Source organism: Pleurodeles waltl, chromosome 6, assembly GCF_031143425.1.
Source record: "Pleurodeles waltl isolate 20211129_DDA chromosome 6, aPleWal1.hap1.20221129, whole genome shotgun sequence".
Classification (NCBI taxonomy): domain Eukaryota; kingdom Metazoa; phylum Chordata; class Amphibia; order Caudata; family Salamandridae; genus Pleurodeles; species Pleurodeles waltl.
Window position 1 is genome coordinate 961,484,062 of NC_090445.1, and position 13,261 is coordinate 961,497,322.

The 13,261-nt window shown below is 41.6% G+C and overlaps 1 protein-coding gene across 1 annotated transcript in view; it reads right to left on the reverse strand.

Moving 5' to 3' along the window:
• The window catches only part of DNTT (DNA nucleotidylexotransferase), a 1,044,127-nt gene that overhangs the window by 853,237 nt on the left and 177,629 nt on the right, over window positions 1–13,261 (reverse strand). Inside the window, exon 3 of the mRNA XM_069242235.1 lies at window positions 3,263–3,274. Within this exon, the coding sequence (XP_069098336.1) occupies window positions 3,263–3,274 (12 nt within the window). The remainder of the gene's footprint in view (window positions 1–3,262; window positions 3,275–13,261) is intronic.

Below are 13,261 nucleotides of genomic sequence, written 5' to 3' on the forward strand. Positions count from 1 at the left end.
CCAATTTTGGAAATACAAAGGTTTTCTTGCTACCTATTCTTCACTCTATATTTCAGCAAATTAATTGCTGTATACCTGGTATAGAATGAAAACCCATTGCAAGGTGCAGCTCATTTAATGGCTCTGGGTACCTCGGGTTCTTGATGAACCTACAAGACCTATATATCCCGCAACCAGAAGAGTCCAGCAGACGTAACAGTATATTGCTTTCAACAATCTGACATCTCAGGAAAAAGTTACAGAGTGAAATGTGGATAAAAATTGCTTTTTTTGTTCACCTCAATTTCAATATTTTTTTTATTTCAGCTGTTATTTTCTGTAGGAAACACTTGTATGATCTACACAAATTACCCCTTGCTAAATTCACCATTTTGTCTACTTTCCAGAAATGTTTCACACCCATTTGTGTCACTAACTGGAAGGAGGCTGAAAGCTCAAAAAATTGTAAAAATGGGTATGACCCAGTAAAATGCCAACATTGTGTTGAAAAATGGGGTTTGCAAGTCTGCCTGTTCCTGGAAGCTGGAAAGATGGTGATTTTAGCACTGAAAAACCTTTGTTGATGCCCTTTTCAGGGGGAAAAAACACAAGCCTTCTTCTGCAGCCCTTTTTCCCATTTTGTTTTTAAACAAAATTTGCGCTGTATTTTGACTAATTTCTTGGTCTCCTTCAGGGGATCCCACAAAGTCTGGGTACCTCTAGGATCCTTAGGATGTTCGGAAAAAAGGACACAAATTTGGCGTGGGTAGGTTATGTGGACAGAAAGTTATGATGGCCTAACTAAGCACGAACTGCCTCACACAGCCAAAAAAAGGCTTGGTGCCTGAGGGAGGAAAAGGCCTGGCAGCGAAGGTGTTAACATATTGCTATATTTTGAAATAACGAGTAAATACAATAACTAAAACCATAAGATGAGAGCGCAATACATTGTCGATCCACAGCCCCTTTAGGAGCTGGTAGACATCTGTTCTATTTCCTAAGGCTGTAATGAAGGGGTAGTTAGAAGACTCTGAGTACAATGCTGGCCCAGTGAAAATATGACAGCTTAATTTGCCACGTCTTTGGACAAAAGCTGTTAAACACAGGGACGGCTGTGTTCTTAAAAAAGAAAACTCTGATAGTTCTGACAGGTCATTCTCGCATCAAATCCAAAACATGAATAGAATCCAGCTAAAATAACTCAATAAAATCTGAAATATTTAGAAAAGATTTGTTAATCATCAGTGGCAGCACTGTCGAAACTGATGGTCAGAAACCGCACCTGACAAGTAAATTTAGAGTAATCTTGCCTGTGCATATTACATAGAACTCGCTAGTAAAGTCCCAGTGAATGACAACAGAACACACCGGTCGCTGGAGAGTCTTCTGTTTCCCAATACAAGAGGCTGTCCTTTGCCCTAACATTCCGATGAAATAGTTGAATAACTGACCTCTTTGCTGGGCAAACCGAATCCTTATCTGTAAATAAATATAAGGCCACATTGAGCTATTCTGATATTGTCTGCTGCCTTCACTGCTTTGGATATCTTTACGAGCCACCGCGGTAAAGCCCTGTATCTATCACTGTTCCTAAATTTAGAGCCATTTAATGATAAATGTATGAAATAATCTCTTTCGATCGCTGCTTTATTACTAATTGTTTATTCGTTTATTACTGACCCTAAAACGTTTGCAAGCCATGCCACAAAATAAATGCCAGTGGAGGTGTAGTTGCTGTGAGTTCTTTCACTTACATACATTAAGGCAGGTCAATATGTTTCTTTATTTCCTACAAGGTTTTCATAAAAGTGTTTTTTTCAGATGTTTGTTTTTTCAGATGTTTATTACTTTTAAATCGCCGTCATTTTTACTTCACTGGTGCTCATTTCATTTCCTCCTGGTCGAGCTCCGGATACCTGTGTGGGGTTGGGGAGTACCAGTCAGGGTCAGTCATAATGTTACTGTACTCTTACGGACTCCAATAGAATCTGCAGTGATCACAAATACTGATCCTTAAACGTCCCTCTGTTATCGGAAGTACTCCTTGTGGAGAGAGATGATAAACAACAGGATGCGTACTGTGGTAGGTATTAGGGAATGAGTTATTATAAAGCAGAAGCCTTGAAATGGGTACAGACTCAAAGATGATGATCTCCTATGTTTGTAGGATAACTGGACGACACTTCTTGAGGTAAATGCTGTCCTGGCAGAGAAGATCACAAGCAAGATGCCCCCGACGAATGGATTGGGATATGGCTCAAATAGTTACCATTCCCTGAGATTAATTCAAGCATTCTTCCAACCACTTTTTTGTATTCTTCTTTTTGATGCTTTAATTGTGACGGGTATGCCCAGATGTGGGTCAATGCTCACAATGCCACTGGAACCAAGCTGGACCCAACTAAAGCGACTCAGATAGGCTAAAACCAGTCTTGAGTTGCTTGTTTTCTGGTTCAGACAAGATATGGCTTGGCAGTTTGGGCTGGAATGTACCTATTTTAGCAGGACCAAGCCAGGTTTGCAAAAGGCTATGTCTAATCTGATGTGTCATGGTGGGCAAAAAATGCTGGACTGGAATGTGGCCCGAGAATTTACCAGTGGCTCAGATGAATTTGAGAATTCCACTCCTCACCTTTTGTATTCTTTTTGATACCCTAACTGCAACAGGTATGCCCATATGTAGTTTCTGTGCTCACTATATTACTGAAACAAAGCTGCACTCAACTGAAGCAGCCCAAATGGGCAGCAAACCAGTCTTACTTTGCTTGTGTTCCGGTTTGGAGAGGACAAGGCTTCGCGGTTCAGGCTGGACTGTTCTAATAGGAGCACGACCAAGGTTGATTTGCACATGGCAGGTCTAATCTGAGGTGGCATGGTGGACAAAAAAATGATGGACTGAGGGAAGAGCTCTGAATAATTACCAGTGTCTGAGATTAATTCAAGCATTTCACCCAATGCTTTTTTGTATTTTTACAGTTCATCTAACACCAGTTTTTGCAGTCTCCTGGGAGCTCCCTACTGGTAGTCATGGAAGAATAGCCAGCATTTGGTAAAGATGGCATCTAGCATGATCGATTACATGCTTCAGCAGCTGTAGATTGGTATGCAAACATATCCACTTACTGTTTTAGCCAAACGCATGACCAGAGAGTGCTCCTCCTCTTTTCACTGCTGCAAAATGCCTTGCTATGTGCTATCAGTGAGGCCACCTCTGTTTGTTTAAGGGAACAGTCAGTTTAGCCAGTGAATCAGTGTGCAGCTTATAATGAGTACAGGTTGGTACAATTCTTTGCATCTTGCATCCCAAACAAGCTTCCATGTTGAAAAGGCATGAAAAACAATTTAGAACAAGTGAGCATAACCTATAGGGTATGTCCACTTCTGTCCACTTAGGTGTAAGAAACATTGATTGTTTTACTCACGATGCAACCCTAGAGAGACACAAGTAAAAACTATAAAGCTGGAAAGGGCACAGCTGCTACGTAGTAGCTGTGAGATGGCTCCAGCAGAAGGACTACAATGATACCACTTCTGACACAGAAGATGGGTGACAATTCCATAACATACTGACTTTGATGACAACTTCCTAAAATAGGACCAGCAGGCCAAGATGTGCCCCTCACTCTCGGCTCCCTTGCAATTTATGTCACCTTCTGAGTAGTTGTGTGTGTGAGACTTTACTCTCATAAACTCTAAGGTGAGGGTGTGTCCTGTGGGAGTATGTTTAATGTAGTAAATTGAGGCATAGCTGCCTGAAACAATGAAGAACAAAAGAGCTGCAAAGACTGTTCTGTTTTTTTATTCAAAGCCAGGAAGCTCTTCTGTAGAGTGTGAAGTACCCATGTGATGCATCATTACCCATTACAATGCAACAACAAATCACAGACTATTAACGCTGAATGATTCGTACTTCAGTTACCAAAAACCTAAGGCCATATTTATGACCACGTTACACAGTGCAGCGCAACAAGTCATCTTGTTGTTCTGCACTAAATGACAGGGAAAGGGAAGGAATGCTCTGTATTCTAGGCAATACAGTGCATTCTTGTCTTTCCTCCTAACCTGGCACCCTTTTGGCAGTGTAATGCCAACACAGGCATGCTTACACCATGGTACAAGGGTGCCTGCATTGCATGTAGGGTTGATTAGTGCAGGAAGGGCCACCATCTTCCACAAAAACAATCCCTGAGGCACATTCCTCTATGTGTGCTGCAGAATCCAGCATACATACAAAGAGGAAGTAAAAAGGAGAAATAGCAATATTTCTCCCTGTTATACAACTCCTCGGAAGGCGTAGCATTTTGGCGCATTCCAAGGATTACCAGTTCTGGTAAATCTGGGATTGTGTCAAAATCCCTGGGAGTTGCATGAGAGCATCCAAGCAATGCCCATGGAACACCTTCCAAGGCCAGAATAATGCAATGCAGTGATTTGTGCTGCATTGCGTTACTCCGGATTTATGAAGCCACACAAGGTCTCCTTAAGATGGCCCTGGATGGCTTCATAAATCTTCTTTAAAAATTGCATCACGCATGCACCACATTGTGTGGTACAAGCACAATGCAACTGGGGCCATAAATATGACCCTTGGTGAGAACATACTTAACAAACCAAGCTATACTTACTGTGTAAAAACAATCTGTTGGGCTGGCCTACTGCTCAAAGACAGCACAACGCGATCGCAAGCGTTAAATAAAAATAAAACTATTACTAATGTTAGGAAGGGTTCTTTGGAGAACTAATACAAATATTGCTTTTTTTGGAAGTAGAGTGTTCGACAGATCTTAATTATCACCTGGTACATTTACTGCCGAAGAACTGAGATGGAGTAAGTGAATGTTTGGGAGCAAGTGGGTCCTTATGGGAAAGACATGGGATGTGGGCTAAGGTGCAGACCTCAGAAGTGAAAGACCTTGGTTTGAATCCCATCCCATTAAAAGGTGTGCAACCCAATTAACGTCCTTATGCCTGGGTGGGTTTCTAGTGTGCACTTTGAAAAAAATCTGTTTGTTATCTTGTGTTCTCAAGAGGGAAGGATAAAGGCTTCAGAGAGTGAGAGATGGAAGTGCAGAAAAGCAAGGAGTAAAAATGGAGGGAGATAAAAAGGGCATCCATGAGAAGAATGCAAAAGACTGAGATAAAGTTGGAAGAGACAGGAAAGATAAAATAACAGCTTGATCAACAAAGGACACAGGATAATTTTATAAATAGAGACACATGTGCAAAAGGTAGTATTAAGTGAGAGACGTGGTGCAAGAGATAGAAAATTTTCATGTTTGATAAAGAGAGAGGGGGAAAAAGTAAGAAAGAATGAGATTGGGAGTAAGGATAAGAGATAAGCATGGAAAGAAATGGAGTGAAAAATTGAATAAATCCACCAAGAGAGGGTGGAAAAGAAAGCTAGACAGAAGCACCTAAATATGGAATTTTATTTTATTTAACATTACTCTAAAAGAGATGCAATCCTGGATTTAGGGCTGAGTCTGCAAATCGGCCTCCTCGTGCCAAGACTCTGCTGGTTGCAACGACTGCCATCACAGAGCTCCGGTGAGACCTGCTCTTCGTGCTACAGTGACCACTTACGTCAACCGGCAATGTAGGATCAGCACTCAGTGCTACAGCAACAACAGACCACGGTGACCGCTAATACAAAGCTCCAGCAAGGACCATCCACAACACCAAGATGGGTCTTCATGCTACATCGATAACAGTCCACCAGACCCGGCCTGCTCTTTGCACTACAGAGACAAACATGTGTTACGCTGTCTCAGCTCCTGATCTGAACCAAAGCGGAGCAATGTGAAGCCGGCATCAAGGACATGAGGTCCAACTCTTATCTGGACTAACGTTGCCCCAGTATCTGGGCCGTACTCCATTGCGGTCATCCTGAGCTTGTGACTTTGCCCTAAACCCGATTACCACAGTTGCCGCTTTGTGCTTCCAGGTGCTATTTCCCCTTAAATCATTTAAAACTGAATATCTGTGATCCTAATGATTGGAGTTTTGTCATTCTGATGTCATTTTATTTATTAAAATGTATTCTATTTTTCTAAATTGGTTTGCAATTTTTCTTTTGTTATGTTTTCACTTTATTAGTATTTGTGTAGTGCACAAATACTTTACACATTGCCTAAGCTACCAGAGGGATAATCACAGGTTAATTTAGTGACTTTTATAGTTCACCCTGAGAAGGACAGTGGTTGTTGCCTAAGTGGGAATTCCACGCTCCTCAACCAATTACCCAGTTTCTTACTGGGACCATCAGAAGAGAGTTACTAAGGGAGTATTATTCTACAGTCCCTGTGCTTTTTTGGGCCCACACTCATAATGCAATACTTATTTGTATATTTTTAAAAAAAGCCTCTTCCTCTCATTATGAAGGAAGCTAACCCGGCTAATACCACTATATGAAGGTATATGTGTTAATTGCAGTGACTCCTCTTTACTAATAAACAGGTGTACTCCATAAGGGAGGGCCAAGTTGTTTACCTGGGGCCAGCTACTGCGTATGACCTGGATGACACTGTTGTTTGAGCAGTAACATTGTGATACAGTGTGCACAGGTACACACCCAGAGAATAGTTTCGCAATTGCATCATTTCAGTAAACCAGCAAAGAACCACTGTTACCGGATTTGGTTTTACAATAGATAACCTCTGCAACTCTACACTGTGCTGGAATAATAAACAATGAGACATATCAGCCTTTCTCTAATTACACCCCCCAAGCAATTTGCTGATTACATTCTTTGGTCTTCAGAATCCTTGGCCTACTACCACCGTTAGTGTACTTCACAATCATAATAAATGTGCTGTATCCTTCCTCTTGTAACTGCTGCCTCTGTGGACAAGTATCCGTAGTCAGGTGAGCAAAACGGAGGGCCCTAGAGGAGGACTTTCAAGTTCTTTCTTTTGTAGGCACCCGAGATTGTGGCAGCAATCCAGTACTTGTATTACCATCCTTTAGTGCTTGTACTGCCATCCTTTAGTACTTGAACAAAACAATGCACTGTCTGACCAAGTCTGATATGGTATGCACCTCGGAACACTGAGCAGTGTGGAGGAAGGCAGAGGATGGTAGGGCGTGGACCATAGATCTATATGGCTTTGTGTATTCCCTGCCGTTTACGCAAAAGCATCACAATGTACTGAAAAATAATAGAAAAACTAAAAATTATTGGGGTGTTTGAAATAAATTAAGATCATGGAGTGGATGAACTTCGCAAAGACAAAGCTTTCTCATTTGAATCTCATTCCATTTAAATATCATCAGATCTATCGTATAACATTTTTTAAAATGTTTACTAAATTATACTGCAGTCTCTCTTTAATTCAAATGTATGATTAATTAAAAACTCATATTAAAATATTTATCAAACTGCAATACAGCTTAGCTTGGAATATAGATGTTGCTTTATCTTAACTTAATAAGGTTACTGCTTTAAAATAACTCAAGCTAATTTGATGCGTGCTCTAAATCTCATTTATCTGTATCAAATATTTATTCCATGATGAAAGGGGCTATTTTACATACAGTGCAGGTTTTTTTTCATGAAAACCAAATGTTATTGACCGATTTCCAGGACGTTCGACGTTAAAAATGGAATTCGGATTAATCAACATAGCAATGATATTGTTTCCTTGAACCGTTTGCCAACGTCAGAAGTGAAAAATGCAAATACGGATTCTCCGATTTCTAATGAGGACTGAAAGTTTGCTTTTGCTGTTTCAGCTTTGGCTACCATTCTTGTTAACCCTTGTGTGATCAGCAGCACATTTATCATTTTTATACAATTAAATGTCTTTTTTCATTTAAAACATGTTCTCGCGGTTAACTCTACTATGTACCAAAATTGTAAAAATCGTGCTTAAAAAGGATTCAATGCCCATATCGTTTTACATGCAAGCTAAAAACCTTCATGTTAACATGTAGCATCAAATCATGATTGTTTAACATACCTTGTAATGTGCTACAACGAACGTCCCCTGAACAATATTTAGCATTGAAAAGTTCACTTTGGGATACAGTGTCCCAGCAAACCCCCAATCTAGGCATTGTCTGGACTACAAGTTCATTAGAAAGATAAAAAAGATGATGGTTTTCAAAAGGGTTTGGGAAATCATATTGTTGGACTTTTGCTTATGCAGGGTCATCCCCAGTCTTTTTGCCTCCTGCCTCCTATTTTTTTCTGACCTGTTGCTGTTGGCTTTTCAACTCTGAGCACTTTACCACTGCTAACCAGTGCTAAAGTGCATATGCTCTCCGTGTAAATTGTATATAATTGGTTTATCCATGATTGGCATATTTGATTTACTAGTAAGTCCCTAGTAAGGTGCACTAGAGGTGCCAGGGCCTGTAAATCAAATGCTACTAGTGGGCCTGCAGCACTGGTTGTGCCACCCACATAAGTAGCTCTGTAATCATGTCTCAGACCTGCCACTGCAGTGTCTGTGTGTGTATTTTTACACTGTAAATTCGACTTGCACTTGCCAGGCCTAAACCTTCCCTTTTCTTACATGTAAGGCACCCCTAAGGTAGGCCCTAGATAGCCCCAAGGGCAGGGTGCAGTGTATGGATAAGGTAGGACATATAGGGCCTGATTCTAACTTTGGAGGACGGTGTTAAACCGTCCCAAAAGTGGCGGATATACCACCTACCGTATTACGAGTTCCATAGGATATAATGGACTCGTAATACGGTAGGTGGTATATCCGCCACTTTTGGGACGGTTTAACACCGTCCTCCAAAGTTAGAATCAGGCCCATAGTAATGTGGTTTATTTGTCCTGACAGTGAAATACTGCCAATTTCATTTTTCACTGTTGCAAGGCCTGTCTCTCTCATAGGATAATATGGGGGCTACCTTTAAATATGATTAAAGTGTAGATTCCCCTAGAGAGTAGATGGACATGTGGAGTTTGGGGTCCCTGAACTCACAATAAAAAAATACATCTTTTAGTGAAGTTGATTTTAAGATTGTGCGTTTGAAAATGCCACTTTTAGAAAGTGAGCATTTTCTTGCTTAAACCATTCTGTGACTCTGCCTTGTTTGTGGATTCCCTGTCTGGGTCAGTTTTACAGTTGGGTTGTTTTTAACCTCACACTAGACAGTGACACAAACGGGTCTGGGGTGTAACCTGCATTTCCTGATTAGCCATCTCTGCTAGGAGAGAGGGGTGGAGTGGTCACTCTCATCTGAAAAGACTGTGCCTGCCTCTGACAATCCCGGCTCCAACCCCCTGGTGTGTGTCTGAGGCCTTGCCTGGGCAAGGCAGGATTTCACAAGTAGGTGTGAGTCCCCTTTGAAGAAAGGTGACTTCAAAGACTAAAATGGGTATAAGAAGGGCACCCAAATCTACAGACTTTAGATACACTTCTGGAACCAAGAGGAACCTCTGCCTGGAGAAGAGCTGATAGCTGAGGAAGAAGTGCTGCCCTGCCTGTGACTGTGCTTTGTGGAGCTTTCCTGCAGTGCTGCTTCTGCCAGAGTAAGAGGGCAAAGACTGGACTTTGTGTGCCTCCCATCTTGTGAAGAAATCTCCAAGGGCTTGAGTTAGAGCTTGCCTCCTGTTGTTTGAAGTCTCAGGGACAGCAAAGACTTCTCTCTGCCAGCACCTGGAGTCTCTGGAGAGACTCCTGCCCCGACAAGTGGTGCCCTATCCAGTCCCTGGGCCCTTGAAAGGAAAGCTGGTGGAATCCAAGGAAATCGACTTCAGACCGACGCCGCAGCTGAATCCGGTAACGCCGCCTGCACCTGACGCCGTGACCTTCGCTGGAACGCGACGCTCTTCGCAGGCCAGACGCCTCAGCAGCCCGCTGAAGTCCGCGACTCCGTGGAAGTCGCCGCACCACGTCGTGACTGACGCTGCTCGAAGCGCGCAGATTCAACGTTTCGCACAGACGCCGCGATCCCCGACTTCGCGCATCGGCTTGTTTTCACTCTTCACCAAAGGTACTGTACTTGGGGGGTCTACACGACTCCGTGTCCGGCGCCGCTGGTGTCGGCTTGTTGGGAACGACTCCGTCACGACGCCGTGTTAACATCTCATCGAAGCATTTTTGTTTCTAAGTGCTACTTTTGAGTTTAATCTTTAAAAATTCATAACTTGACTTGTGTATGTCGGATGTTTGTCGTTTTGGTCTTGTTTTGTTTAGATAAATATTTCCTATTTTTCTAAACCAGTGTTGTCATTTTGTAGTGTTTTCATTAAGTTGCTGTGTGTGTTGGTACAAATACTTTACACCTAGCGCTCTGAAGTTAAGCCTACTGCTCTGCCAAGCTACCAAGGGGGTAAGCAGGGGTTAGCTGAGGGTGATTCTCTTTTACCCTGACTAGAGTGAGGGTCCTTGCTTGAACAGGGGGTAACCTGACTGTCAACCAAAGACCCCATTTCTAACACATATGATGTGCCAAAATTGGAAAATTTGGTGAAAATTTCATTCCAGCGGGCAATGTTGGAAATTGATTAGAAAAGCGACTACATTTTGGTGCTCTCCCACATACCCTCATGCACACAGAACTCTACTTTATCCTTCGTGGCTGGAAACCCAATACGCAAATTTTAAAAATATATCATAAATTACAGCACCCAAGCCCAGTGCACTGCTATGTTTTGATCCAGCGTCTGGCCCATTCACTAATTTTCTTGGTTTACTGAACCTTTTTAAGAGTTATGAGGGGTAAGGAGAGACACGTTAACACAATTCCATCAATTTGCAGTGCAACTCATTTGGCCACACATTGAATCTCAGAAGCATAATTTAAGTTCAAGGGATTTATTACAAATTCAAAGCCAGACTTATGTAAATGTGTCTCAAAAGCATACTATATAAATACAGAATCACAAAAGGCGAATTATAGCATTGAATCAGGTTAAATTTTACAAGCATAATACATATCAAAATCTCTGTAGCAACAATGTAAAAGATTAAAAATAACACTTGGTATTCTGAGTCGAAGCCCTGATTTTCCTACATCACCACTGAATCTAACAATTATAATAAGCTAAGGGAAACCTAGCAAATCTCTTCAGTAAGCAACATGGAAATGAATAAAAAGTCTCAGCATCACAGACACCTCAGTAGACATTCTGCAGAAGAGAGATGTGTGTAGCATTAACCCCTTCGCTGCCAGGCCTTTTCCCCCTCACGTGCCAAGCCTTTTTTTGGTTATTGGGCAGTTTGCACTTAGGCCCTCATAACGTTTTGTACACATAAGCTACCCATGCCAAATTTGCGTCCTTTTTTCCCAACATCCTATGGATTCTAGAGGTATCCAGACTTTGTGGGTTCCCCTGAAGGAGACCAAGAAATTAGCCAAAATACAGCGAAAAAGTTGTTTTTGTTTCAGAAAAATTGGAAAATAGGCTGCAGAAGAAGGCTTGTGGTCTTTTCCCGGAAAATGGCATCAACAAATGGTTTGCAGTGCTAAAATCACCCTCTTCCTAGCTTTCAGGAACAGGCAGACTTGAATCAGAAAACCCAATTTTTCAACACTATTTTGGCATTTTACTGGGACATACCCCATTTTTACTATTTTTTGTGCTTTCAGCCTCCTTCCAGTTAGTGACAGAAATGGGTGTGAAACCAATACTGGATCCCAGAAAGCTAAATAACAGCTGAAATAAAAACATATTGAAATTGAGGTAAAAAAAAAGACATTTTCTCCACGTTTTACTCTGTAACTTTTCCTGCGATGTCAGATTTTTGAAAGCAATATACAGTTACGTCTACTGAAGTCTTCTGGGATATATAGGGTTTGTAGGTTCATCAAGAACCATAGGTACCCAGAGCAAATAAATGAGCTGCACCTTGTAATGGGTTTTCATTCTATACCGGGTATACAGGAATTAATTTGCTGAAATATAAAAAGTGAAAAATAGGTATCAAGAAAAAATTGTATTTCCAAAATGGGCACAAGATAAGGTGATGAGAAGCAGTGGTTATTTGCACATCTCTGAATTCCGGGGTGCCCATACTAGCAGGTGAATTACAGGGCATTTCTCAAATAGACGTCTTTTTTACACACTGTCTTACATATGGAAGGAAAAAAATGAAAAATGTAGAGAAAGACAAGGGGCAATAACACTTGTTTTGCTATTCCGTATCCTCCCAAGTCTCCTGATAAAAATAGTACTTCTCTTGAGTGGGTAGGCCTAATGCTCGCGACAGGAAACACAACATGGACACATCACATTTTTACATTGAAATCTGACAGGGTTTTTGCAAAGTGACTAGCTGTAGATTTTGGTCTCTAGCTCAGCCGGCACGTAGGGAAACCTACCAAACCTGCACATGTTTAAAAACTAGACACCTAGGGAAATCCAAGATGGGGTGACTTGTGGGGCTCTGACCAGGTTCTGTTACCCAGAATCCTTTGCAAACCTCAAAATTTGGCCAAAAAAACACCTTTTCCTCTCATTTTGGTGACAGAAAGTTCTTTAATCTGAGAGGAGCCACAAATCTCCTACCATCCAGCATACTCCAAGTCTCCCGATAACAATAGTACATCACTTGTGTGGTTAGGCCTAGTGCTTGCGAAAGGATACCCCATAAAAACTATCTGGACACATACAAATGATCAAATACAAAACTACCTGTTTTTGCGTGGGGGCACCTGGGTTTTTGGTCCTGGGCTCAGCAGTCATCTAGGGAAACCTTCCAAACCCAGACATTTCTGAAAACTAGACACCCGAGGGAGTCTAGGGAGGTGTGATTTGTGTGGATCCCCAAATGTTTTCTTACCCAGAATCCTCAGCAAACCTCAAATTTAGCTAAAAAAATAACTTTTTTCACCACATTTCTGTGTGGGATCACCGCACCGGGACAAATTTTCTACCACATAACATTCCCCTCAGTCTCGCGATAAAAATTATACCTCACTTGTGTAGGTGGGCCAAGTGCCTGTGACAGGGAAGAGCCAAAAACATATCGAAATTGAGGGGTAACCAAAGCGGGTCCAAAAGGGCAGTTTGAAAAAAAAAAAATTTAGGCTGACAAGTGAAGCAGAATTTTTATAGGTATAGATGAGACAATGTTGGTTGGTAGTGGTAGGAATTTTGTGGATTCCTGCAGATTCTGGAAGGTTCCATCACAAAAATGTGGGAAAAATTTGTGATTTCCAGCAAAGTATAAGGTTTGCAGGGCATTGTGGGTAAGAAAATGGTGCGGGGTGATTGTGAAGCACACTACCCTGGAATCAACCTGATGTTTAGTTTTCAGATGTGTCTAGGTTTTGTGGCTTTTTCTACAAGGCAGCGTCCCAAAGAAAAAAAAATGCAGCC